We start from the raw sequence: 27,084 nt of genomic DNA, 5'->3' as shown, positions 1-27,084 counted from the left end.
GAGTTTCCATCGAGGCGCGCCATTAACGGATTACAATGTTAATGGAAATTCGATCGGCGTCGGCGCCGATAACAGCCTGTGCACCGGGTGATCCCGAAATCGCGACGTAAACAGACGGAGAATCGTCGGACACGAAGGATCTCTTAACGCGTTGAGCGTCACGGAAATCTTAGGCGTTTCCCCGTAGAGTTTTTCTTTTGTAGCGAAGAAAAGCAAAGTTAAGAGTTTTATAAACATCGAAAAATCCGAAACACCAAAATCGAAACGAATATCGAGTTGTCTAAGGACAATAGAACAAACTGTGCAATAAAGGCCCCCAAACCTTTACATTATTATGAATTATTATCTGTCGACGCCTGTACCGTCTTACGATTCCGTTGAGCTGCCCAATTTGGCAATGTGGAGATATTCGATCGCTCGTAGATTTGCTTTCTCTCAGCCCGAGCCGAGATCTCGCGCGTAATCCTCCTTATTTCCCTCTTTCCCGCGTTCGCCGTTACGGAACGGTCGTCTCCGCGATTAGGGCGGTCCTTTCCTCTATTACGTCGCGACGCATCGATCCGGCGGTGCTCGGAGTTCGCCCATGGGGTCTGCGTTGACCCGGGTCCCCCAAAGTTTAACCGAACCGAGCGAAGTTCCCCGAAAAAATGCGAGGCGAGACTTGCTCTAATAAATTCGGTCGAAATGGATCTTGGGATCTTTGGATTCAAAGATAAATGCTCCTCCAATAAATAACCGAAGAAATTGATCCAGAAGCGACAAGCTGAATTATCAGTTCGAAAATGAGAAATGCTATATCTCTTCGATCGTTCATTTTCCTTCTTAGCACAAAATTTGGATGTGCGTCTACCTCCAGTATATCGCCTTTATAAACTGTAAATAAAATTCAAGAAAACCTCGACTTTCCACATCTCTTGCTTTACGATTCTATTAACAAAGACACGTAAAAGTAATCGAATCTCGTTAACCAACTGTGTTTGACGAGTATACACGTCATCGTGAAGCTTGACACGATACTAATTCTTTCAACGATGAATTCTTCATTCTCTCGCATAAACACGTAACTCTTCGTTTCGCTTTGATCGTCGAAATATACTCTACGCGCATCCGTCCTGCGTTCGACGAGTACACGCTCCATTTTTTCATTTTGCTCGCAGAACCAGAGGTTTCCGACTAAATTCCACGGTTAACTGGTTAAACGTCGAAAGTTTCTCGGGAGCCGTCAGCAGAAGGGCTGGAAGCGAGCGGACAAAAAGGAACGCGCGTGGGCCGCGGAAAGCTGCAGCCACTTCGTTTCCCCGAGGAGAGTCGTCGAAGGTGCGACGCCGAGAGAATCGCAATTACCTTGATTGACTCCGGGAGAACGCGTCCGCGTTGCCCCGGATCGCAACGGCGCGAATCGAGAGGCAGCGGGAAAGAAAGAGCCCGCGGGGGTGTTCTTTTTTTCGCCTCCCCCCTTTTGTCGATCGACGAACGGCCGGAGGGAGCGCGGAACACGCGAGGCGGGCCTTTCACCTTGAAACAAACGCGGCCCGAAATAAACGGGCGCACTCTATTTTCGGGCAGGGACTCTCTCGTCGAGCCGGTCCTCGAGTACGCTTTTTACTCGGATGCGACTCTTTCTCTCTGTCTCTCGACAGGACACTCGGACGCGTGACTTATTTTCCCCGAGATGCAAAGGAACGGGAACGCCGCGGGACGCGGCTTGCATTAGCGACCACTGTGCGAGCGGTTTTCTATTTGAACGCGCCGATGTTGAGTCCGCTTCCGGCGCTGCGACCGAAACGGCTCTGCTGGATGTTGATCGAGTGCTGCTCGTGGAAAATATTGTAGAATCGAAGATTTTCGTGGAGACTGTTGTAGACATTGGGAAAAATTCCGTTGGATTTCTACGTTTCGAATATCGGTGGGGATTTTATTAATAATTACCCCTTTGCGCTCGAGAGTTTTTCACTGGGAATATTCAACATTTCTCGACGAGATACAGACGACGCTGTTTGAAACTAAATTAACGATAATTCACGGATAAATTAACAATGTAATTTTATTTAAATATTTCCTACAGCAATACGAAGTTTCATTTAAAATACCCTTTGCACTGGAGAGGTGACTCTCACTCACCACTTGATTTCATGCAGTAAAACTAGAAAATTTGATATTTAATATTATATTTCCGAGAAATATTCAAATAGCTTTTCCTCAATGTACACGTGATTTCTCGTCGACTTAGTTTCACAAAATATCGATTTTACCTCATCAGAAAAGGTTAAAATATTTGACTGATGCAGCAAAACTATGAAGTTTTGAACGTTTAGTATTTTAAATTAAACTTTGTATTGCCGTAGGGAATATTTAAATAAGATAGCTTTGTCGCTTAATTTATCTGTGAATTATCATTAGTTTACTTCGATCACTCTTCGACTCTCAGAAAACCATGGCTCGCGGTATCCCCATTATCAGCTCCATGAAGCATTCCTGCCAGCTTCATCCCCTAACAGCTGAGGACCGCTCCGGCGTGTGGTACAAGCGAACTACACGAGGAACCGAGATTTAACCCTCGAACTGCAGAGGGTTCCGCCATGGGAATAATACATCGCGGAGCCGACTGTACAGGGAAAATTGTCCCGGTGATTCCCGTAATAAATCCCGGGGCGGATGTAGGCTTGAGTCAGGTCTGGGAATCGCGAACCGCGATGCGCGGAGGATCGCGTCCCTCGGGAAGCCGAATATAAGGGAAAAGTCTCGTCATAACCGCTAGACACATCAAAGGATGCTGCTATTGAATAAATCACTATAATCGAGATTCGGTTCGTTGGCCTAACTGATTTCGAAAGATGAACAGTTCAGCCACTAGGTTGGAGCACTTAGTTTCGTGCGATCTTTGCTGAAATGTCGCCTGCTTTCGAGAATGTGGAATAGAAAGTAAAGGAAACATTGAGAGACCACCTTTTAACTCGACGGATGTCGGTATTTAAGATGAAATATTCATATTTGGAAGACTAACTCGCGAAGAAATGATTTAATTAGTCGAATAGCAAGAGATAGCAGTTTCCTTTTCTTCTATTAATTAACACTAGAACTACCGAGCATTTGATACGATTAATATGCGATTTTTAAAAACTGTAACAATAGATTACTCTCAGTCTCTTCAGACATTCGTTATAGTACTGAAATGAAACTATTCTCAAAATTACTTCGAATATTCAACGCTTCGAAGATATCGATAATTGTTAAACAAAAGAATCGATACCAGTCATTTCGACAGCAACTGCAACTAATTTTTATAGTGTTCCTAGCGAAAATGAGAAATGCTATAACATTTCTTTCTTTTATTTCCCTTCTTAGTACAAAATTCGGATGTGTGGAAAATCGAATAATTTTAGGGTAGTTTCTTTAAGATTCATTAAAATATTTCATATTGGAACTGGTGCAGTATTGGAGCCTACAGAGTTCAAAGGGTTAAGCAATTGATATGTAATTTAGCTTCACACTGAAGGTCTCGCATGTTTCGAAGAATTTTCAAAGGGTTAAACTTTAACTCGTCACGAGGGACGTCGTTCCAAGAGGTCACCCAGCGCCAGCTTAGCGACCTGAAGAGTCCTCGACGTCCCGGAAGGTCTAAATAGAAAATGCATTTATCCAGCACGATATTAGACCGCGAAACTCCGTCAGCCATCGCTGCGACGAAAAGAGCCTCGTATTTACACGGCCGCGACAGAGATGCTTATCGCGGCCAGCAGCACCTGGCTGCGCGGACCTCCGTGTGTATCGCGGGAATCGCGATCTTCGGGTAACCCGATTTCCAAGCGAGCCCGAACAAAGGGCAGGGAAGAGGAGGAGGAGGAGGAGGAGGAGGAAGACGGGGAAAGGGAGAAAAAAAGGGAAAACAGGCCACCGCTTCGAGACGGCCGCGGAACGGCCGACAGCGACTCGTCCCCCGCTCGCTCGCGCGCGCGCGCGAGTGTGTATGTGTGTGTGGGTGGCTTTTATTTTTCGGCTGACGCTCGTAAGTGGTTATAGCCTGGCACTCGTGTTGTACACACGCGCAGGGACGGGGTTCAGCGCTGTCAGCGAAGCAAGAGGCTCGACACGTCGCTCTGGCTGCTGCTGCCAGTTACTCTCCGCGTGCCGGTGGCCTAGATAATTCGAGTGCCGGGGTCTTGTACCCGGCCGTGCTCTCTCGAGTGCCGTCTGCCCGTTTCCGTAACCGCGGCATAAATATTTCGTAACCGGCCACCCCGCCAGCGACGTTTCGTTAACAGGTACGCGACGATGACGATCACGGCAGCGATCGAGTCCGAACGAACGCGAACGAGCAACGCGGCCGCTAGCTGCTTCGATCAAGGGATCGATCGTCGGTCACAGGCTTACGTGGAGGTCAATCTGAGATTCTTCGGTACGAAAGCGTCAACAGATATGTGACTTGCTAGAACTATGACGCTGTTAGTCGAATTTCTTCGCGATACGATGATTATGTCCTACGCGAGCAGCTTTTCGTTGGTTTTCTAGCTTCCTAGAGGCTGCCAACGAATTAGCTCCGAATGTCTAGGTTAATACTCTGATGCACGAAAGGGATTAACGAGTCGTCGAGTAGGGTCAAGGGTTCACGAGCAAGACGAGGATGATGGGTCGGACGAATCTGTTTCCAGAAAGATTCGAGCAGACGTCGGGGCGCGACTCGAAACTGCGCGGCGAGCCGACGATCGCTCGACAAGATTGTTAGCAGTTCGCGAGTGCGCTCCACGCGTCGTTAGCAGTTCAACGACAGCGTTCCTGCCAGCCGCGAAACGTTCAGGCAGCGACGAGCGAATCGCGGGACGGGGCAAACGATTCGGCGGCTCGGAGGGACCGAGGCGGCGCGTTTAACCGGTACGATCCACCGATAACTGCCCGCGCCAATTAACCGTAGACGTCGCTACCAAGATTTTTCCGACGCCAGCGGTCTTGGATGCCTCGGATGATCTTCGATGACGATATTGTAGCCGGTGGATGGAAAGAGAAACTCTTGCAGCCTTCCGAGGAAGCTTCGAGAATAGTTTCTCTAGTTTTCGAGGGATTTGTTCGAGGCGAGAAGATAATGAGGTTTAGGGGAAGATAATTTTCGGGGGAATATTTCAGGTACCAGTCATAAGGTACTAGATATTGTAGGCTGTATTTGTGGAACTAGGGTACCAAAGGTTAACAGTTCGTGGGTTAGGGTATTCTAGATCATTTAGTTCAGTTGGACCAAGAGTTCAGCTAAGGTACCAAATTCAACTAGAGGTACCAAAGTTCCTCTATCTAGAATATGAAAATTTGTCCAATTGTAGTAGCAAAATTGATTCATCTAAGGCACCAAATTCAACTAGAGACACCAAACTGCCTCCATCTGAACTACAAAACTTTGTCCAATTATAGTAGCAAAATTGATACATCTAAGATGCCAAATTTATCTAAAGATACCAAAGTTCCTCTATCTAGAATATGAAAATTTGTCCAATTGTAGTAACAAAACTTATTCAGCTGAGGTACCAAAGTTCCTCCATCTGAACTACAAAAATGTTGTCCAATTATAGTAGCAAAGTTGATTCATCTAAGGCACCAAATTCAACTAGAGACACCAAAGTTCCTCCACTTAAACTACAAAAATTTCCAATTATAGTATCAAAATTGATTCACCTAAGGTACCAAAATTCCCCCGACATTTCCAGCAACGAGTAATCTCCCCAGTATCGTTTCTGGGTCGAACAATTTGTTCGAACCCTTCAGCAGTGCTCGGACCGGTGTGCGCCACGCACGATGAACGCCGGCCACGGATTGTTTATTTCCCAAAGACGCGTAGTAACGATCGACGGTGGCCGGGCGGCGGTTACTAAATATAAAACGCGTGCACGTACACGCGATTCCATGCCGCGGGCGGGCCGATTTCGTCCCGTTAACGATGTGCAGTCGATGATGCACGTTCGCCGGAACGCGTGATCGACTCGACGAAGGGAACGGTTCGTCGAACCGTTTAACGGTTCATCGGGCGGGGAACGATACTTTCCAGCGTGCCAACGGCAAACCCTTCGCCGTGCCATCCTGTTCTTCCATTATCTCTGTTCCGTTGCCCGAGATCCTCATTGGGTTAGCGATGCAGCTACCTTCAGAGGAACAGCCCCTGACCGTGTCGAATCATTCCAGAAATTACTACATTCCCTCCGTTAATTATTTACTTTTCCTGCTAAGCTCGTGCAAAATGTTTCTATCAGCAGGAAAAAGAAATTGTCCACTGCACTTTATGTACAAATTTTCTTTCGAGATAATATAGTGATAACAAAATAGTTTTTTGCTTTGATCCATGCGCATTGAACAATATTCGTGTTTATTACACTAATCCCGAAATCTTCGTCACGAGTCTCACTCTCTCTTCTACAACTCTCGTCTACGTCTTACGATTATAGATTGTTAATATCACTTCGCAATAATTAACTCAATAATTAACCCTTTGCACTCTAGAGGTGACTCAGTCACTTGATTTGATGCAGCAAAACTATGAAGTTGAATATTTAGTACTTTAAATTAAACTTAGTATTGTTATGTGAAATATTTAAATAAAATAGCTTCGTTGCTTGAATTATCCGTGAATTATCATTAGTTTCAAACAATGTCGTCTATATCTTGTCGGAAAATGTTGAATATTTCCAGTGAAAAACTTTCGAGTGCAAAGGGTTAACAGTAATTCTAGCAGTCAAATCGAACTTCTACACATTTTCTTCCAGGTCTCAGACTACGGGTCACAACTGACCCGTACACCCTTCCGCCGTCCGTTCTCCAGGCTTCAATCAAGCCTCGCGAGAGACTTCCCATTTTATGCGCTGTCCGATAAAGAACCCAGCGCGCTGGGGAAGCAAAGAGACTTCTATTTCTCATCAGAGCACCCGTAAATCGGTCCATAAATATCTGCGGCCGAACGAACGTCCACGGTCCGGCCATATTTTTTCGGGAAAGGACGCGGTTTACGGCCCGAAATCCTCCGCATTAAGAATCGCGCGACCCGGGACGGGCCGGGCTCCGAGCGTCCCCGATGATTCGCGATGCCCACGGGCCCAGCTACATAAAACGCGAGTCGCGGCGTAAATTCACGGATTATTTATCGTTAGTTTGTATTTTATCGCGCGTGCCGCTGTAAACTTTCGCTCGCGAGGAAACGGAATTTTGTTCGTTGCCGCCTGTTCACGCGTGTCGCGTACTTTCATGGATCCGAGCGTCTGCTCGACGGAAACCCTCGTTCGGATCGTGGATAACGACTTTCACGTTGGAACAGCAGATGAATTAACTTTTTCCAAATTTTCGGTGGGAACCAGAAAAATGCAAGCATTGAGATTTAGATCGACTTGTGATTAACACAAACTACCGAGCAAACGAATTGACTTTCTTCAATTCTTCTGTAGGAACCGTAAGACTACAATCATTGAGATTTCGATCGACTTATGATTAATGTGAACTACCAAACACACGAATTGACTTTTTCCAAATTTTCTGTGGGAACCAGAAAAATGCAACCATTGAGATTGCAATCAACTCGTGATTAACGCGAACTACCGAGCAGATGAATTAACTTTTTCCAATTTTTCTGTGGGAACCAGAAAGATGCAAGCATTGAGATTGCAATCGACTCGTGATTAACGTGAACTACCGAGCAGACGAATTAACTTTTCCAAATTTTCTGTGGGAACTGTAGTAGGCACTCCTGGAGTGCCATTGTTAATAACAATATTTGTGATCTCATTAGATAACCACTCTTATTCATTTTTTCGCATACACATCCAATCACTTCATTTTTGGTAAATATCCAGAAAAGTTGTTTGACATCCAAAGAGTTAATCTTCGAAACACGGCAATTTCACCCTGTCGAAACGTCGACGTCCGTCCGCGAAGGGTTAACGACGCAGCTTCTCCGCGAGACTTCCGTTGTCTCGGACAAGAGAAGAACGGCGATCGAAAGGAGAACGGGAAAATTGAGAAATTAGACGGGGCACCGAGGGATTCGATCCGAGGCACGGTGACCGAAGCGCTTACGTGCCAGCGAAAGGGGATCGATGTATCTGACGCGACGCGATGTAACGCGATTAACACATTGCGTACTGGTAACGAGAAATCTCGTTTTTATATAAAGACTCTTAGCTATATAACTTTGATAATTACCACGGCATTTAGAAAAATATTAAATTTCATTCGAATTGGTTATCTGTTTGAAATTTTTATATTTATTTTATATTTATTTTATATTATTTATTTATTTTATATTATTACATAACAATATGATACCTGAGTTTTTTTATAGATAGTGATATAAGTGGATCTCACTGAAAATCTGGACAATTTAATTTTCTGATAATTAGCCGGTACGAATGTGTTAATATGAAAGTCGGTGCCGAAGGGGACGACGCCGCGAATCGCGCGCACACACGCCCGTGTCGTGCCGTTACCCCATCCGCGAGCGTCCGAAAATGTTTAGCACTCACTGGAGTCGATCCGGACGCAATTCTCCGTCGGAAATTAACCCTTTGCGCTCGGGAGGTGACTCTTAGTCACCGCTTGATTTGATACAGCAAAATTACAAAGACTTACATGTAATATTAAGCTTTGTATAGTGCATCGATATGTGGAATGTCGAAATAAAATATCTTTCCTTCTTAATTCATATATGTTTTCTCGTTAATTAGTTTCAAAGATAGTCTGCATCGTATCAGAAAGTGTTGCATATTTCTAGTGAAAAACCTTCGAGTGCAATGTTAACCCTTTACCGGCCAAATTTTTGTTCCTGACTATAACAAAATTTATGCGGTATGAAATTAATAAATATCATTCTACGAATACAAATTAACAATGTACTCAACAGTCTTCATAATTTTATTAAAACGAATATATTGTGTCACTTTGAAGTTACAGTAACGTTGGACGTTTACGCCTGTGTGTATGAAAGTTTAAATTCACTAATTATTTAATATAATTCGTCATTCTGCGGTCAAAAAGGGGTTAACACCGCGAAGACTGCGCGGACAGCTGTGAGGTCCATTTGGACCTTCATCGGTCGGTTCAAATATAACCCACTAACATTTGTCATTATTCCGCTATGATGACACTTGCGTTTCAATTTCGTCGCGGCGCATGTAAATATCGACTAATAATAACTGCGGAAACGGATCGAATCGAAGTGCCATTCGAGCTAAATGCTAGATACTGGTAAACCTGTTTAATCACCCAAGTTACATTGGACTGTTTCGATGGGTCTACCATGACCCAGGCATAGTAGCTTAACACCGGTGAATTTAAAGCAGAATTACGATGGACATGTATAAATGCTAGGTACTAAGGAACTTTTTTAATCATCCAAGTTACATTGGACTGTTTCGATGGGTCTACCACGACCCAAGCATAGTAGCTTAACACCGGTGAATTTCAAGCAAAATTACAACGTACATATAACCATCGACCCACCGTGTGACGCGTAAATATCGACAAATAATAACTACAGAAACAAATGAACTCAAAGTGCCATTCCAACGAACCTCTTTAATCACCCAAGTTACATTGTACTATTTCGATGGGTCTACCACGACCCAGGCATAGTAGCTTAACACCGGTGAATTTAAAACAAAATTACAACGTACATAGAACCATCGACCCACCGTGTGACGCGTAAATACCGACAAATAATAACTACAGAAACAAATGAAATCAAAGTACCCTTCCAACGAAATGCAGGTAAAAGCTAATCGCCCAGGTCACGGTGGATTGTTTCGACGCGTGTACCAGGATCCAGGTATAACGGCTCAGTATCGGTAAATTTCAAGCAGACTTACGATGGACAGGAAGTCGGCAGGCTGCGAGGCGTCTCTCTCTGTCGCTTGCTCTCCGTTCCTCTCGGTGAACGACACCCAGGACCACGGGAGTAGGTGTGATATCGAGTGGAACGAACGCGCGATAGAAGAAGAAGAAACGGCGTGCACTTTCGTATCAACTCGGTGACGGGCAATGTCGTGGGGTAACGACGACGGGACGACGAGCACCACTCGGCGAGCAGCAGCAGGAGACAGGGAACAGAGTGTATATTTCCCCGGTAACGGTTTTCACGCATGCACGCACGTAGCCACGAATATCCCGTGCGGGTTCCTTAAGAACCGATCGCCGATGCACACGCGGCCGGACCGTACACAACGCCGCCTGATCGTACACACGGACGACGTACCGTGGCAGCGAGACCGTGGAACGATGAGAGCCATCCGACACTGCCCTCGCGCCAGCTGGTGTGTTTACTACTGGCGAAACGGCCCGTCGTCCCTCGAGCCCAAGGCTCGCCTCAGGACGAGGAACGCACACCAAGAAACGCCGGAAGGGTCTTACGCGAAAGTGCAACAGTTGCTCGACGCTACCGCCACACCGTGGACACTCGGTATATCGCCGCGACGAGGATCCGGCGCGGTCGGTAAATGGTGACGTCGGTAATGTACCGATCGGAGGAATTGATTTTGAATTTTTTGAAAATTTTAACCCTTCATTCGAGAGGTGACTCTTAGTCACTTGATTTGATTTGTAAAATTATAATCTTATATATATTAACCCTCTGTAGGCCCATGTAACTTTGAAGTCACATATCAGTATATTGATTTGATTGTTTATTTCATTTTGCACCGAAGTGGTGAATAAAATTAAGTAATCAGTTAACTTACGTCATTGTAACTTGAAAGTTACAGAATATATTCATTTGATGAAATTATTGAAAGTATTGAATGCATTTTTAATTCGTATTCATATGTGGATATCTATTAATTTTGTACTGCATAGATTTTGTTATAATAATGAACAAAAATTCGGCCCATAAAGGGTTAAGTTAAGGGTTAACACTCTTTTTAGGATTGCTTTCGACGAATGGTAATTGGATGATTTGATTGGCATGTTCCAGACACCGGAAGAAAGCGTGTTCAATATAAAAGTCTATATTATTATCACATTTACATTGTTACATATGTAACAAGTTAGATTGCAACGCGTCGTTGCAGTCGATTGGCGACTTCACCACTTACTTAATATTAAGTTCAGTCGATTTTTCAGCCTGTTAACCGTGCTGCCAGCCCTGTCATCGGAATACGGATTCTTTAAAACGTACGCGAGATATGTCTCTACTAAACAAACTTCCTCGTAAAGATCTTCTGTGGACGTTTCGATGGCAAGTGCACACTCGTTCAACAGCCAACGGAAGTTCTGCGGTAAAGAGTTCTCGAACACAGCAAAATTCTTCGGTCTCACGTGGCTGAAGATGCACTGGTACATCCAATAGTCTTTGAAGGGTCTAAAAAACGGGAACTCATCGTTGCCTGTGCTCTGGTTTCTCTCATTCGCCGACGTGGAGAGAAGGTTGTCAGGAAACGCGGAGAGATCGCTTAAATTTAAAGGGTCCGCCATGTTTAAGAAGCTGGTGTCGATGTCCATGTTATCAATGTCTATGTTGTTGATGTCTATACCGTTTGATAAAAAGAAATTTTCGTCCAGAGTCTTCGAGAGATTGAAAGACACTTCTTCCATGATACTCATTTGCGTGCCAGTAATTAAACTTGAATCATTCACGTCGGATAGAGGATCCTGTTGTTCCTTTGTAAGTTCCACAACCATGTTAGATCCTTTAACGAACTGACCCTTGGCGTTTCGAAAATATCTGAATCTTCTTTTCTTATAGAGCAACATGTTGAGAAGACTCGGTTTGACAATTGTCTCCTTCTCCGCGCGCGACAGTTGTAAATTGTACTGTTTACACAATTTGTTCTCTAGTAGTATACTTTCTATGTCAATATTACTAATTAATCCTTTGTCCTCCTCCGTCTTGATGTCGCTGTCATCATCAGGAATTGCTAATCTACCATCCGGTAATATATCAGTAAATGTAAAATCGTCTTTTGTGCTACTATCACAATTGATCTTCGTGAGAGATCTAATACTGTTATAATACAGTTCCTTGGAAATATCGAACTTCACTTGACATGGCCTCTTCCTGTCTAAGTAATCATTGATGTGTTCACATTTCTCCTCGCACTGGTCCTTCCCATAATCCTGCACATCTACCAGTTCCTTCATTTCTTCTACGCCTGGCATTTTAGGAAGTTCAAAGGGAGGCACAATCTTCTCAAGGAAGTGCAAATTTGAATCTACAATGTTCAGCTTTATATCGCATTGCGCCGCTAATTCTGTAAGACTGAAAATGGAAAAAGAAATTCAGTGTAACTTCTCGCTTCTCACTTTGATGATTTGTCCAGGGATAATTGTATCAGACTACTCACGAAACAGGTTTTGTCAGATATCCCACTTTTGTGAGAAAGAAGTTCTCCCTCATGACAAGGGGAATGTCATAACTGGGCTGGTCCAGTAAAAATTGCAAATACGAATGAAGCGGAGTCAAAGATGGTGGAAATATATCCATCGCTTTTAGTGGGCCATCGTTGGAGCTTAAATTAATAATGTACCTCTTCATGGCGTGAATGAGTTCCTCTGGCAGACAGTGTTTAGACATTTTAATATCCGATTCCTTTTTATCCGACTTGCAGGTGAGGAATTCCAGGTACTTCAGGTATAGATCATCTACGCCGCGCAGGTCCGGGCAATACTTCACTTTCGTTGGGAAGTGCGAGTAAGATAAAATTATCTTCCTGCCCTCGATGTATCTTTGCCACTCGCGAAAACTAAACAGTTTCTCAGTCAACAAACCTCGTTCAATAGCCAGGCTGTAACAAAAAATATTTGTACGTTCATAAAACGCACAAGGACATTTTTTCCAGTATTACAGGTGTAATTACAACGAGACAGTCGCATCCACAATTTGCTGCACTATCAGCGGCGTACAATTCTCTTCTCTCTTCGTGCATTCTTGCCCCAGACGTGATCACGTCATTTTCGATTACCGCGTAAGGCATTTTGTCAGAGGTGAAATAAGTTGTCCAACGACCATTCGACTGAAGCACAACTGCACCACCGACTTTGTCAAATTTCTCTGACATGCGAGAGAAATGTTTGTACAGAGCCTCTTCTGCGGTGAAACCGAGCTGAATGTCATCTACAACGGCACGTGCTGATCCCAATTTTATTATAGACTCTCCATGCCCTGTCACGGCGCAACCAACGTTCCTGGTAGCGTAAATTCCACAACCTAAGATGGAAGCGTCTCCTACCCTTCCTACTAATTTCTTATTTAAACCGCCTGTTGTACTCCCAACAGCAATACTGTGTCCATCGTAAGCTATGCAGCCAACGGTATCCAAACTGTCTACAAACAGTAGCTAAATAAATACAGGTCTGTCGTATCCAAAGGATTTAATTTACTTGTTAACATATCAGCTCCCAGTAAACTTAAATTGTCGATGTGGGCTTCCAATTCTTCTTCTTCTTCTTCTTCTTCTACTTTTATACATGCCATTGGCGCTATCAGGTTCCCTTTGGATATACAATTTAGGCCTGCATGCTTCGCTAAATTCTTAGCACCATCACCCACAAAGATTGTATTTGGAAAATTATTTAACACATATTTTGCAAGCGTAATAGGATGCTCTATGTCTGACACTGCTGCTACTGACCCACATTTGAACGATAAACTGTCCATTAAGCTTGCATCCATTTGCACTTCTCCTGCATTAAGTGCATTGGTATGTGTGGATTAAGTTTGGATTTTGTATTAAAGAATAGTTTTATTATGATGGTACCTTTTTCGTTTAAACAAGACCCGTAACCACAATTGTAAAATTCATCACACTCTAACCACCATAGAGCAGCCTCTACAGCATCTATCGAATTTTCGCCATTTATCAATTTCTTATAACCATTGATAGCAGCTTTTTTACAACCAGTTATTTTTTCCATGATTATATCATTATTGAAATTTCCTGCGCCGCCGTGTACAATAATACACGGATAATTATTTTCGGAACATTTGCATTCCCCAGCTCCTAATCTTTTATGTAATTTACTGGGCAGATCATCGTAAGATTTTTTTTGCTGTTGTTGGGAACGAGATTTTTCAAGCTGCATTTCTCACAAAATGTACAGAAGATACCAGAATATATTCAATAGATATGATTGACAATATAATTATGAATTTTGTGGTTTGAAACATGAACCATAATTTGACATACAGAAGTCACACATAATAGATATTCATCTTTTTTGACTCACCTATTGATTTTCTCTGAAATTCTGCTAATATGGTACTCAGTTACATCATCCAGAGCAAATAATGTTTTTAATACCACAATAATAAATGCCATTACGCGTCCTTCATAATTTGGAATGCTAGACTTCTTTGCATTGAATATCATCTTTGGTGGGGATAGAGCTATTAGCCTCTCAGTGTATAGCTGTATACCTTCTAATAATATGATACCATTGAAAATAAATCATAGTCCAAATAGAGCAAATAGTGGTATAGTAATATACATACTTGGTAAACATAATTCTTGGCAATATCTATTTACTAATGGCAAAAGTTCAGGACAAGCTATATCCCAAACTCCAAGAAGTTTTGCCATACTTGCAATGAGTTGTCTCATTCCTTTATGCGTGATTTCAACGTTTTGTGTTAAAAAATTTGTTGAATCTTTCGTTATATTCACTTCTGGTGGCAACAAGTGGTCTAGTTTATAGTAGGACAAATGTCCTTCTCTGCCATATCTAAAAGGAGAAGCCTCCATAAATAAAACTAGATCAAGAATAATGTTTGTTTCTTATTGTGTACCTCAACATATCTCCTAATTGTATAGGTTGATTATGTATTCTAAGAGCTAGATATATGATTGCCCACAACTTCATTGGTGTGATTACATGAGGTCCTACTCTGTACCGAGTACTTATATGTTTTGCTCTATAATTGACTCTTTTATTTCTAGGTAAATTTTTAGATAATCTTTTAATCTTTCTTGTTTCTTCCTTAGCATGAGAACTGAATTGAACTCTAAAAGGATAAAAAATTATACAACTGTTTTTCAAGTTTATCAGCTATCATTTATGAACTAACACATACTTTGCCTTGTCATCTGAAGAATTTACTGAACTAGATTGAACGCTATACGCACTTTGACTAAACATACTAAGACCATCAACTTCAGAGCTACCTTGAGATTGAAGATACCTATCATAGTCTGCAGTTATTAAAAGTTTCTGAAAAAAGTTGATTTATACATGATTCAATACAAATGTTATACTCTTCCCTCAGTAAATAATATATAAATTAGTTACTTTATTTTTATTAAGTTCCCGTGTAGAGCTCCCCTCACTTTGCAAACCAGAAACAGAAACAGAAGTATTTGTACTACTCCCAGTTCTTCTACGCTTTCTCTTCCTCTTTTGTTGTTGTGTTTTACCATAAATAATTTCTGCATCCCTATTAGAAGAAGCTTTATAATAAACACTGTCAATATGATATTTTAAATCTATATTAATTTACCTCTTATTATATCTTTTGGCCAATCTTGGCAGACATTTTTTCTTTGTCGAAATAAATGCTACTTCCAATTTTCCTAAATATGTTGCCCATAATTGTAATATTGTTAACTTTATGTCAGGTGGTACTCCAAGTTCTATCAACTCATTCGACAGCCCAATCAATATAAAATTATAAAGTTCCCATGATGTCCATCCAAGTTCCTCGCCTGGTAGGCAAGATTTACATTAATAAACATTATGAAGCATTGGAAATTGTGTTTTCAAATGAGATAACAAATAATATTTAACCTGAGCTCTGGGATTTTAACTGTCTGATCTTCGTTTTTCGCAATCTAGTTTTATTATCTATGTGTAATTCTAAAACTTCTTCCCTGATATCCTGTACAAAGAAGTATGGTTAGTAAAGTAACGTTTCAAGAATGAAAATAAAATTACCATACCTCGTGTTGCGTTTGACACGTTTGACAGAAAAAATATCCAGCTTCCTTGTAGAAATCTGTACCACCGCAAACCCTACACTTTGGCATTTTCTTTTTCAATTTTGAACACAACTCTCAAACTATTGCACCGATTTTCCGCCAAAACACTGTATCAATCAAAACGCACGTGGCTGACAATGTAAGGGTAACAGAAAAGCAAATCCATCTAACGACAAGAACAAGCACTAATGTGGCAATTAGCTTGACAACTTTGCCGTAGATGACGCCACGCTAATTTTAAACTAATTTTCAAATTACAGAAGAATTAATTACAATTACCAATACGCACTTTTGATATGACTGGATTCAACAAGATACAACCCTATCTTTTATCACTCGTTTTCTAAAATGATGTAACATTTTGTTAATTGTTGATATGAAATGATAAAGTATACAACAATAAACTTAAAAATGATCTACTATTACGTATTTTATTGAACTTCCCTATTTAAATTTCGTTGTAATATTTCTTTAGCACTACTTTGCACATTTTGGCGCGAAAACAATGTTTGTGGTCATGTGGTGCGACGTAGTTTTGGTCAAATTATAAAGAACATTTTCTATCCAATATTTATTTATTTCTGTATTATATTCGATTTAATTATATTGCGTTACGTGTGCTGTAATAATCGTTTATTTCCATTATGGTATCATTTATCGTAATAATTTGGTTACCAATGTTTTCTTGAACTTTCTATCAGAGATTGGAAATTGCGTCATTCGATATGAATGTACCGGGAAAAATTAAGAAATTAGATGAGGTTGTAGTGAACAGAATCGCAGCAGGCGAGGTAATTCAAAGACCAGCGAATGCTTTAAAAGAATTAATCGAGAACAGGTTAGACATTCAAGTCCGTATACTATCTCGAGCGATACTTTGCTCGAATTAATTTGTCATAAACGTTTCAGTCTTGACGCCAAAGCGACCAACATTCAAATCATCGTCAAAGAAGGCGGTTTAAAATTATTACAGGTACGTTTTGGTATGGTTTAAATAAAACAGCACTTATAAGAAACTTACTAGTCCCCATTCTTTTTAGATACAAGACAATGGTACTGGGATTAGAAAGGATGACATGGAAATTGTTTGTGAACGATTCACAACAAGTAAGTTACAAACATTTGAGGACCTTCAATCAATATCAACTTTTGGGTTTCGTGGTGAAGCTTTGGCTAGTATTAGTCATATTGCACTCTTGACAATCACAACAAAAACAGCTGATGAGAAGTGTGCATATAAGTATGTAAATTTTTTGTTGATAGATACTGGGCAAATTTGAAATTATTCTATTAATAATTTCTTTCATTTGTGTTAGGGCAACATATATTGATAGCAAACTAAAAGCTCCACCAAAACCATGTGCTGGAAACCAAGGTACTACCATAATGATTGAAAATTTATTTTACAATGTTGCAACACGAAGGAAAGCTCTGTCAAGCATACCCGAGGAGTTCAACAAAATTACAGATGTAGTCACAAAATATGCAGTTCATAATCCTGCTGCAGGATTTGTGCTGAAAAAACACGGTGAAATAACACCTCAGGTATTTTGTTGTTTAAAGAATATTTCCAGTCTCTTAACTACTGATACTGATGTGCATTACATTTTTAGGTTCGTACACAACATAACTCCACGAAGATGAACAATATAAGAGTGCTTTATGGCAATCCAGTCTTCAGGGAATTATTAGAAGTTGAATATACAGATGAAGCTTATAAATTCAAAATGCATGCTCTAATAACAAATCCAAATTATACAAATAAGAAGATGGTGTTTCTGTTATTCATTAATAACAGATTGGTTGAATCCTCTCGTAAGTTTCAGACCACTGGAAACTTTTTTGTGCTTGAACTGTGAAGTTTACAAGTATTTTTGTTCCAGTGATTCGTAAAATGTTAGAAGAGCTTTACTCTTTTTATCTTCCAAAGAAAACCCATCCATTTTGTTATATATCTTTAGAAATCGATCCACAAAACGTTGATGTGAACGTGCATCCAACAAAACACGAAGTTAGGTTTCTTCACGAAAGTTGTATCATTGAAAGAATAAAATTCGCGTTAGATGAAAAATTATCAGGAAACAGTGCTTCCAGAACATTTTACGTGCAGGCGCGATTACCGAAGGCTGATATTACCAAAGAAGTATTGAAAGAAGTCTTACCGGAATATGAGAAAGACAGCACCGATAACGGAAAGAAAATTCATCCTAAAGAAATGATACGAACCGACTCGTCTGATCAGAAGTTGGATAAATTTAATTTTACCATTCACACAGCAATGAAACATGCCAGAAACGATGACAGTTTACAAATTGATAAATCTGAAAATGATTCTCCACCTAATAAAATAAATTTAGACCAAGATGTATCACATGAAATAGAAATGAGTGAAGTGATAGACGAAAAGGAAGATGCTAGTAATCATGGAAGAGCAGATGAACAGAATTTACAACCAGATGTAAACACAGATGACAAATTGGAAAACATCCAAGTATTAGAAACAAAAACATGTGATACACCCTGGAGTAAAATAATAGATGAATCCAGTCCATCTACATCGTCGCAATTAGTAGGTGATACTTGTAATATAGTTTCATCTTCATTTAATGAAACTGAAAATAATATGGATGCTGTGGAAGATATCTTTGACAATATAAATGAGAGTGTAGCAGATGAATCCACAGAAGAACGGTGTATCGATGTGATTGCGGATAAAGCACGTAAACAAGTATATAAATACTTTGGAAATAAAATTGTCACGATCGAAGGGAAAAATGCTGCAGAAAAATCTAGTCCTTCCAAGGAAGAAACAAAAAAAGATGAGACTGATAATAAATCTAATGCAGATGCAACACATTCGGAGGAACAAATGGAAACTGATAGCAACAAGAATGACGACGTTAAAAGTTCTCACGAGTTTAAATCATATTCAGTAAACAATTTTCGAAGAGAAGTAAAATTAACGAGCGTGTTAAAACTACGGAAAGAGATAGAAGATGAATCACACGAAGGGTTGAGACAGATTTTATCAGAACTAACTTTCGTTGGTTGTATAGACGAATGCTCTGCACTAATTCAGAGTGGAGTGAATTTATATCTTTGCAATACGAAGAAATTGGCGTGAGAAAAATTTGAACTATATCCTAAGTATTTTTAGTTTTATAAATTATACAAATTATTGTATCTCTTTGTTTCAGAGAGGAGCTGTTCTACGAAATTATGCTTTACGACTTCGCGAATTATGGAGTCATTAGATTCTCTGTAAGTGTAAAGACAGCAGAGAGAACTGTTATAAGTTGTACTTTAATTTGTATTTATTTTTAGGACGCAATTCCTGTGTACGATTTAGCTCTGTTGGGATTAGACACAGAGGAGGCTGGTTGGACAGAAGAAGATGGAACGAAGGAAGAACTAGCAACAAGTGTTAAGGAACTCTTATTGGAAAAGGCAGATATGTTAAAGGAATATTTTTCCATTGTTATAGACAAGAAGGGGAACTTAAAATCATTACCGGTACTACTAGGTAAAAATATGTTGATAAAGTACATTCCAAACATAATTTATCATTTATTATTATTCTTCTCTTCTTTTCTTTTAGAAAAATATTTTCCATACGAAGCTGGTCTTCCTTTGTACATATTACGATTAGCTACCGAGGTTGAGTGGTCAGCAGAACAATCTTGTTTCAAAAGTTTTTGCAGAGAAACTGCGAGATACTACAGTCAAATGAATCCTGTACACAATAATCACGACTGGAAATATGTTACAGAACATGTTTTATATTCTGCAATTAAAGAAAGCTTGCTTCCCCCTAAACATTTTGCACATGACTCAACGATATTACGGATAGCCAACTTGCCTGATCTATACAAAGTATTTGAAAGATGTTAGAAGACGTGTATTTGGTAATTAAATCTTTTTATAAACATTGTACAGTCAACTTGTTAAACTATAGATAGCTATTCCTTTTCTCTTTGAATACAACGAACATATAACTAGAACTAAAATTTGGATGAAAATACTTTTATCCCTGATAACTGTTGGGAACAATCCTATAAGATGATGATTTCAAATATATTATAATTTATGATGCAGTATTTATTTAACGAGTTAAACATAAACTTTCCAAGTGAGCTTGTAATGTGATGTAATACATAAAAAAGATAGTAGAATAAAAGGAATGATTTGTTCAAATATGCATATTATGTATATATAAATCTATTTCTAATAATCAGAAAAACATCAAAATTATATGTTACATCGTTTTTTTTTAAAATAATTAATATTAACTAGTTCTCAGTTAGAACAAATGTACTAATCATGAAATTCGTGCTTTCTGCTCACTTTCAGTATTGATTTTTAACATTCATGTTCTACAGTTCATATTTCAATTTTAGTTATATAGTACTTAACATCTGAACGAATAGTACTTTTCCAAGGAGGTCCTCATTTCTTCCTTAATTAATACACAACAATAAACTATCCTTTAGCAACACCAACTAATGCTGGTCTTACTACTCGTCCGTGTAATTTATATCCCAGTTTAGATACAACTACAATTGTGCCTGCTTCTTTACCTTCAACTTCCTATATAGAAATGTTTGCTATTAAAACTATGAATCTAGTATTAAAATCATCCTTTGATCTTACATAAATAAAAGTTCATCCTTACCTGTTGAAACAAAGCTTCATGTTGATTAGGATCAAACTTTTCATTCAGTGGATTTATTGAAATTAGACCATGCTTCTTGAACACCTGTAAAAAATAATTTCAAAGTCAAGCTAAACTTCATTTAGTTCGTATAATTAGTATCACTGTAATTCCTAGTTTACTTTTTGCAACTGTGCATCTGTCATCTGTACACCCTCGAACAATGTTTTTAAATGCGGATTCTTATTTGTCAGTTCATCTTTCGGTACACTTTCTGTAGCTTTGCTCAAGACATCTGCTACTTCTAAGAGATCTTTACAGAAACCTTGAATACCGAACAATTTCGCATCGTCAACTTGTTTCGTTAATCTAACTCTAAGGTTTTCTCCATCCGCAAGCGCCCTTTTGTATTTGTCCTCTAATTCATCTTTATCAGCTCTAACCTCCGCCAATTCTTTATTGAGGAGTTCGAGGTCCCCCTTTAATTTCTTCTCATTCTCCGTAGGCTCTGGCAATTCTCCATTATCGGGTTTCTTTTCTTCTATAATCGTACTGTATTCCTGCCTTTGTCGAGAACCGTACGACTGTTGAGATAACCTATTAATCCCGAAAATATTTATACAACTAAATCTACACGTTAAACGAGAAGTCAAAGAAAACCAAGTAGAATCAATGTCATTATATATACCATAGTTTTATTATGCAAATCTGTACCGATATTATCAGGAAGAAAATGAATGCTACTTGGGAATCTAACCTCTACTTCTAACTTGTAAAACGTGTGTGCACGTTATACACACGTTTCGGTATCAAAACAAATTAAGAAATGCTGAGCCTTACCTAAGTAAAATATTTTTATTAACGTTCCGAAGACTGTCAATCGTTATACGGGTGAATCTGAATGCAACCGGTGCCACGATCGATGCCATAGTTTCCTTAGAATTTCACGAAAAAATGCGGATCGCTAATGAATGATGAAACTCCACCACGATCCTCGTGCCTTTCTCAGTGGTTCTCAAACGTCTCCCCCCATGACGCAAAAATTGTCTTAATAACGACACAACGCTACATAACGTTCCCATTTGTTACGTAAACGTATCTCAGCATTCGAAATTCGTCTTTTTAACGATATAAATTGTTTATACTCGTAAACGATGCCAACAAAAACATATACTATTCTTTAAACGCGTAAAACCAATGCAAAAATAAAATTCTATCTTCGATTCCTCCCTTCATATATTTAGAATCAAGAATAAACTAAAATTGAAAAATGGAATCATTAACGATTATAATATATGAACGTTGATACCTTTACACTGTATATTCATTAACGAACGTTAACTTTGATTCGTGATATTTTCAATGTTTTATTGGAATGAAGTGATACAATACAATGAAAACTGTTCGCGATCATTAGTCCTGTGATTTCTGTATATACTTGTTTTTAATACCTGTGTAATTTTTATTTACAAGAACTAAAATTATCACTGAATGTGTTAAAACAAGCGGAACTGTATATCATCGATGGTAAAGAATTGATTTTCACTGCGATTTCCTTCGACGCTATTTTCAAAGTTCTCGGTTCTATTATTTAAGCGGGAAAATTTCGAATTCTGTTCATTTACGCATACGGTGTTAGAAGTTGGTCATTAATGTTTAATTAATGGAAATTCCCACGAGAAGTGTGGTTCGCCATTTACATTACGCTAGTATTTATAAATAAGAATAATTTGATTCACTTTCTTTAAACCTATGATGTGTAGCAGTTTTAAAATATTCGTCGCAATACAATTTCTCCGTTTTTTCTCGCATCTCATTGCAATTACCTATTTTCTCCGTTAGGAATATACCGTTTATTTTGCAGGGGGACTTTTCGTGGGAAATTATATAGTATAACAGTGCAACGGTGTTACCCGTAAACAAAAATGAGAACGTACTGTGTACGGTGGCAAGTTTGCTTAGCTCCATTATAATCACAATAAATATACGATGCTTTTGGTTGTACGCACTGAAAAAAGAGTGAATTACATAACACATAAAACAGTACTACCTTTTTTTTGTTTTTGTTATTGTTGTTGTTGATGTTGTTGTTATTGTTGTTGTCGTCGTTGAAAGAAAGAACATAAGAATTTGGTTTCAAAATTCTGTGAAGTCATTGCCCTTCGATTATCCGCAATCAGGCATTGTATGCACCTCAGAGCGTGCATACATGATCAACATTTAATACAAAAATTAATCTATTTTTTTATCTAGTATTACATTCCAAGTGTGCAAACGTCGATCAACAAATTCTACCTGGTAAAATTACTTAATCACTACACTTTTCTTTTAATGTACATAAATAAATCATTTGTCAACCAACTATATGTGTCTTCCGCGTGCCTCTAGCAGATTAAACGTTAATTTTCATTTGCTTTTACGATGAGGGATAAATCGAGGTCTACAAAGTACTTTGAGAAGTTTCTCGACACACGAGCCTAAAAAAACGTACAAGTTCAGGCTTGTACAAAATTAGAAATGTTCATTAAGATTTGTCTTTTTCTTTACATATTAAAGTTGAAAGTTGTCGAGTAGATCTTTACTCTTTTAGATGTGCCTCAAAACGTTCAGTATTTTGGCTTTTTGTTCGAAAAAAAAAGAAAGAAAACTGTGTCTGTGTGTGTTTGTGTGTATGTATGTATGCATGTGTATATGTTTCTGTATCCATTTGCTGTGTACGTGTATATCAGGCGTAATGCCAAAAAACAGAGTCAATCACAATATTATCAACCGTTTGACACCATTTTTGAAAATATCTAAAATATATAAGGGTTAGAATCCTTCTTGATACTGTTTCGAGTCTAACTTCGATTGGATTACTTCCAATTGTCTCTTTGCTTCGCATTGTGGGAAGTTTTGTAAATCATAATATTGCGGCGCTATCTTTAGCAACCAATCAGCTGTAAGGAATAAAAATATTGAAAGCTACGTTATTCGTGCGCATAATAAAAACGTATGATATCGATACATATATATATATATATACATCTATACATATTAAAATCAATACTCACGTTTGATGTCAGTAACTGTTCTAATATAATTCTTAGTCGTAAGCACGAATTCGTTATAAATTACCCATTCAGGTTTATGATCTAAACAACTGCTCGGATGAAGCTGTACAATTTGATTATCTTTGATGGTTAAATAATGACCGGTTCTTTCTAAGTGAGCAACCTGTATAAAAAGAGAAGAAGGAAAAAAAACATGTATCGAACGATCATGGATAGATCTTATTCTGTTCGGTACTAATTAGAGCTGATGAAGGTACCTGCATAAAGAAGCCGTTCACCAGCGCCTTTCTGATATTGGTGTAATAATCTTTCGACGTAAAATCCGTCGAGGTACGCTTTAAACAGAATCTGTCCATTATTCTGCTCAACTGCTGTCTGACGTTGTCGCCGCTTTTCAATGACCGGTAATTAACGAAATTATCGTAACACCATTGTGGGTCTTCGAAATCTGCGGGAAAGAAGATTATTAAAGCATTTGGATTCGACAGTCCTTATGCAACTTCATTATTCGCTTAACACTTACTTTGTTTGAATGCATGATACACATTCAATAATGTCAAATGATCACCGTCGATGTGTGCAAATCGCATTTTAGCATCATCCGCAGCCTTCTTTGATTCATTTGGCCTCACAAAACACTGTGGGACTAATACAATATCAATCATCAATATAAAACCATGTTACCTTACCATGAATCTGACTTTATCTTAATAGCTTTTATTCCATTAAAAATATCTCGATTAAAAGAAACAAGTATAGAGAAAGTAGACGTGAACCTAGTATTCGTTTCCAAAACAGAAAAGAAACCAGAGTGTTCTTGTGCATACGTTACCTGAAAGCATAGCGGTGATGCTGAGAATTTCGTTACTGCAGTTGTGATTGCAGGATGCGATCAGCATCTTTGCCAATTGGGGATCTAATGGAAATTCCGCCATTACAGCGCCCAGATCTGTTAGATTCCCATCGTCATCTAGCGCGGCCAAGTAATTTAGAAGTTCTAATGCTCTCATAAGAGTTTCTGGTGCAGGAGGATCCATGAAGTCAAAATGTACCTGTAAAAATGAGCAAAAAGTAGTAACGTGTTCAGTAGGATGATGTCACGTGGTGAACTAAACTGTACGTACCAAATCGTCAATACCAAGTTTCTTCAGTTGCAGTACAACACTGCCAAGATTTGACCTTAATATCTCGGGGTAAGTGTTCTCCTGCATTTCATTTTTATACGCTTTTTCTGTGTACAATCTAAAACATTTGCCAGGTCTTGTACGACCGGCTCTACCTGCTCTTTGTTTAGAGGAAGCTTTACTAATGGGAGATACTAAAAGAGATTCTACGCGAATTCTAGGATTATACACCTGTTAAAAGATTTAATAATTATTATAAAGGTTTGGTAAGTGTAGTAAAATAAAATGAATACAAATTACCTTCTGTTTTGCAAAACCGGGGTCAATTACAAATACAACACCATCAATAGTTAATGATGTTTCCGCGATATTAGTTGACACTACTACTTTCCTACCGATAGCACCATTTGGTTTTGTGGGCGGTGCTGGTTCGAATATTCTTTGTTGAAGATTTGGGGGCAGTGTAGAATACAATGGTATGCATTTCAATTCACCTACTTCTGGACCTAAATTATCCATTTCTCTTTTGATTCTCTTACATGCTTCTTCAATCTCTTCCTGGCCAGTTAAAAATAATAATAAATCCCCTGCTACTTCTTCGCACATGTGTATCTGAATAACTGTCCTGATAGCAGCCTCTAAGTAATCTCTTTCAGGTTCAGGTGTATAAAAAATTTCGACGGGATGCGTTCTGCCAGGTACATTCATTAAAGGTGCATTATCGAAATACTGTTGAAATTTCCCAGCATCTAATGTTGCACTCATAATCACAAGTTTCAAATCTGGTCTTTGTTTAATCACTTCTTTTAACACACCCATCAATAAATCAGTAGCTAAAGTCCTTTCGTGTGCTTCATCCAGCAAGATCACTTGGTATGCATCCAACATAGGGTCGGACATACCTTCACGAAGAAGCATACCATCGGTCATGTACTTCAATACAGTTTTTGGAGAACTACAATCTTCGAAACGGATGCTATATCCTACTTCCTGACCTATTCAACAGAATTTATAAAGGAGTTATGAAATACATCAACCATGGATTAAAGTATTTTATACACTTTAATATAATCAATTGTGTTTTCTAATATAATATTGAATTTACCTAACGCGACATCCATTTCCTCCGAAACTCTTTGTGCAACAGACATAGCTGCCACTCTTCTTGGTTGCGTACAAGCAACACCCTTGATACCAATACACCTTGAATATTCCACACACCATTGTGGTATCTGTGTAGTTTTACCTGATCCAGTTTCACCGACTAGTACAATACATTGATGTTGGGCCAATAACCTCATAAAATCAGCACGATACTCGAACACTGGTAAAGTGATGCGTTTTTTATAAAATTCATGAAATCTTGGTGTATAAGGCAGACCAGTGTAAGGGTTCAACTGAACTTGACTTTTTGGCGCTGTTGAGGGCACAGTTGTACTGTTGGATGTCGAGCCATCTCTGCGAAATACCAAGTTTACAAATGAATATTCAACAGATTTCAATATTATCGAAAAATTACTTTAGTCATTGTCACGTAATAATGTTTACACTATCAACAGGATTAAAAAACGAAAGTTGAGAACACTCGATTGGTTATGAAAATTGGATATATAAAAAACAATTAACAAAGTATCAGTTTCTGACGAAATATCTTCCAATACATGATCACAGTGAGTTTTTCTGTATCTGAAGGATAAATTAAGCGTCTCCTTGAAACCACAAAGGATATTTTCCATTGAATTATTAACGTAGAACACTAAATCACAGAAAAGGAAATTCAGTTGAGAACCTTTACACCTGAGTTGACCAAACAAGTCAACAGCAACAGTAAAGATTCAGAGCACGATATAGAACATAAATTCGAAAGAATTATTTTGTTGGATTTATAATGATAATAAATAAAACTTTTTAACGCAAACCATTTCGAGCGTGCAAGAGTTGTTCGTTACAATTTGCGATAGCATTGAAAAAACTTGGTAACAATGCACATGGCAGAATATCATGTCGAATATTTTTGGTTTTTAATTGAAGATCTAGTAATCCACTCACGCCTTCCGTTTAACGTACGGATCCACAACTTCGATCCTCCGTTTTGACATAATTCTTGTCCCTCCGCAGGCAAGCAAAGTAAAATCTGTTTACGAACTTCCACACACGGCGTCACAAAATGGCAAACTGGCTACAGCTTCCTGTAATTGTATTCGGGAAAATTGACGAGAGATGGAGCATTGAGCGTTACAAAATAATTATGGCGCAACAACGCGTATTGTTTTACGCGCTCAATTTGAAATAAAAAGAATAAACGTATATATTGGTGGCGATACATCGAATTT

The 27,084-nt window shown here is 39.0% G+C and overlaps 6 protein-coding genes across 7 annotated transcripts in view; 1 reads left to right on the top strand and 5 right to left on the bottom strand.

Annotated features, from left to right (window-relative positions):
- tws (protein phosphatase 2 regulatory subunit tws) overlaps positions 1-10,336 on the bottom strand; it is a 46,231-nt gene extending 35,895 nt beyond the window's left edge. The window contains exon 1 of the mRNA XM_031991551.2: positions 9,828-10,336. The gene's annotated coding sequence lies outside the window, so the exon portion shown is untranslated. The remainder of the gene's footprint in view (positions 1-9,827) is intronic.
- Positions 10,337-10,940: 604 nt separating this feature from the next.
- On the bottom strand, positions 10,941-16,360 carry TAF1B (TATA box-binding protein-associated factor RNA polymerase I subunit B). Of its 2 annotated transcripts, none has more exons than XM_076372966.1 (11): positions 16,213-16,360; positions 15,885-16,030; positions 15,733-15,823; positions 15,446-15,650; positions 15,238-15,382; positions 15,023-15,159; positions 14,738-14,953; positions 14,444-14,673; positions 14,179-14,371; positions 12,297-12,737; positions 10,941-12,211 (listed from the first exon to the last, which is right to left on the bottom strand). In XM_076372966.1, the coding sequence occupies exons 2-11, from the start codon at positions 15,969-15,971 to the stop codon at positions 11,038-11,040; spliced, it is 2,919 nt and encodes a 972-aa protein (XP_076229081.1). In that variant the 5' UTR covers positions 15,972-16,030; positions 16,213-16,360; the 3' UTR covers positions 10,941-11,037. The 2 variants fall into 2 exon arrangements, with proteins under 2 accessions (XP_076229081.1, XP_031847499.2); XM_031991639.2 differs by having other exon boundaries at positions 15,885-16,089; positions 16,213-16,309.
- Positions 13,152-14,164, bottom strand: LOC116433499 (putative isoaspartyl peptidase/L-asparaginase CG7860). The gene is made up of 2 exons (XM_031991641.2): positions 13,710-14,164; positions 13,152-13,635 (listed from the first exon to the last, which is right to left on the bottom strand). The coding sequence occupies exons 1-2, from the start codon at positions 14,032-14,034 to the stop codon at positions 13,277-13,279; spliced, it is 684 nt and encodes a 227-aa protein (XP_031847501.2). The 5' UTR covers positions 14,035-14,164; the 3' UTR covers positions 13,152-13,276.
- Positions 16,361-16,615: 255 nt separating the features above from the next.
- On the top strand, positions 16,616-19,856 carry Mlh1 (DNA mismatch repair ATPase Mlh1). The gene is made up of 9 exons (XM_031991640.2): positions 16,616-16,761; positions 16,833-16,896; positions 16,964-17,163; positions 17,240-17,468; positions 17,537-17,738; positions 17,807-19,043; positions 19,121-19,184; positions 19,248-19,446; positions 19,522-19,856. The coding sequence occupies exons 1-9, from the start codon at positions 16,649-16,651 to the stop codon at positions 19,812-19,814; spliced, it is 2,601 nt and encodes an 866-aa protein (XP_031847500.1). The 5' UTR covers positions 16,616-16,648; the 3' UTR covers positions 19,815-19,856.
- Positions 19,467-21,564, bottom strand: Roe1 (grpE protein homolog, mitochondrial Roe1). The gene is made up of 4 exons (XM_031991637.2): positions 21,415-21,564; positions 20,757-21,171; positions 20,596-20,679; positions 19,467-20,510 (listed from the first exon to the last, which is right to left on the bottom strand). The coding sequence occupies exons 1-4, from the start codon at positions 21,501-21,503 to the stop codon at positions 20,403-20,405; spliced, it is 696 nt and encodes a 231-aa protein (XP_031847497.1). The 5' UTR covers positions 21,504-21,564; the 3' UTR covers positions 19,467-20,402.
- A 352-nt stretch (positions 21,565-21,916) lies between these two features.
- LOC116433491 (DEAH-box helicase 15) lies at positions 21,917-26,961 on the bottom strand. The gene is made up of 9 exons (XM_031991628.2): positions 26,801-26,961; positions 25,857-26,209; positions 25,052-25,746; positions 24,752-24,982; positions 24,460-24,679; positions 24,151-24,273; positions 23,885-24,075; positions 23,628-23,790; positions 21,917-23,513 (listed from the first exon to the last, which is right to left on the bottom strand). Exons 1-9 carry the CDS (start codon positions 26,848-26,850, stop codon positions 23,386-23,388), a joined length of 2,154 nt encoding a protein of 717 aa, XP_031847488.1. The 5' UTR covers positions 26,851-26,961; the 3' UTR covers positions 21,917-23,385.
- Between the last annotated feature and the right edge of the window lie 123 nt (positions 26,962-27,084).

The sequence above is a fragment of the Nomia melanderi genome, chromosome 13, assembly GCF_051020985.1.
Source record: "Nomia melanderi isolate GNS246 chromosome 13, iyNomMela1, whole genome shotgun sequence".
In the NCBI taxonomy this organism is placed as follows: domain Eukaryota; kingdom Metazoa; phylum Arthropoda; class Insecta; order Hymenoptera; family Halictidae; genus Nomia; species Nomia melanderi.
The sequence above is the reverse complement of the archived record's forward strand: the minus strand, read 5'-3'. Positions and strand labels throughout refer to the sequence as shown.

Coding starts and splice junctions, on each gene's coding strand:
- LOC116433499 (XM_031991641.2), bottom strand. CDS start 14,034: ATGCAGCTTGAAAAATCTCGTTCCCAACAACAGCAAAAAAAATCTTAC. Junction 13,636..13,709: donor GTCTTGTTTAAACGAAAAAG/GTACCATCATAA, acceptor CACTTAATGCAG/GAGAAGTGCAAATGGATGCA.
- Roe1 (XM_031991637.2), bottom strand. CDS start 21,503: ATGGCATCGATCGTGGCACCGGTTGCATTCAGATTCACCCGTATAACG. Junction 21,172..21,414: donor AATAAAAATATTTTACTTAG/GTAAGGCTCAGC, acceptor CGGGATTAATAG/GTTATCTCAACAGTCGTACG. Junction 20,511..20,595: donor ATGAAGCTTTGTTTCAACAG/GTAAGGATGAAC, acceptor ATTTCTATATAG/GAAGTTGAAGGTAAAGAAGC.
- TAF1B (XM_076372966.1), bottom strand. CDS start 15,971: ATGCCAAAGTGTAGGGTTTGCGGTGGTACAGATTTCTACAAGGAAGCT. Junction 14,372..14,443: donor CCAAGAATTATGTTTACCAA/GTATGTATATTA, acceptor TCATATTATTAG/AAGGTATACAGCTATACACT. Junction 12,212..12,296: donor TATCTGACAAAACCTGTTTC/GTGAGTAGTCTG, acceptor TTCCATTTTCAG/TCTTACAGAATTAGCGGCGC.
- LOC116433491 (XM_031991628.2), bottom strand. CDS start 26,850: ATGTCAAAACGGAGGATCGAAGTTGTGGATCCGTACGTTAAACGGAAG. Junction 26,210..26,800: donor CCGTACGTTAAACGGAAGGC/GTGAGTGGATTA, acceptor GGTATTTCGCAG/AGATGGCTCGACATCCAACA. Junction 24,680..24,751: donor AACTTGGTATTGACGATTTG/GTACGTACAGTT, acceptor TCATTTTTACAG/GTACATTTTGACTTCATGGA.
- Mlh1 (XM_031991640.2), top strand. CDS start 16,649: ATGAATGTACCGGGAAAAATTAAGAAATTAGATGAGGTTGTAGTGAAC. Junction 17,164..17,239: donor GATGAGAAGTGTGCATATAA/GTATGTAAATTT, acceptor CATTTGTGTTAG/GGCAACATATATTGATAGCA. Junction 19,447..19,521: donor ATCATTACCGGTACTACTAG/GTAAAAATATGT, acceptor CTTTTCTTTTAG/AAAAATATTTTCCATACGAA.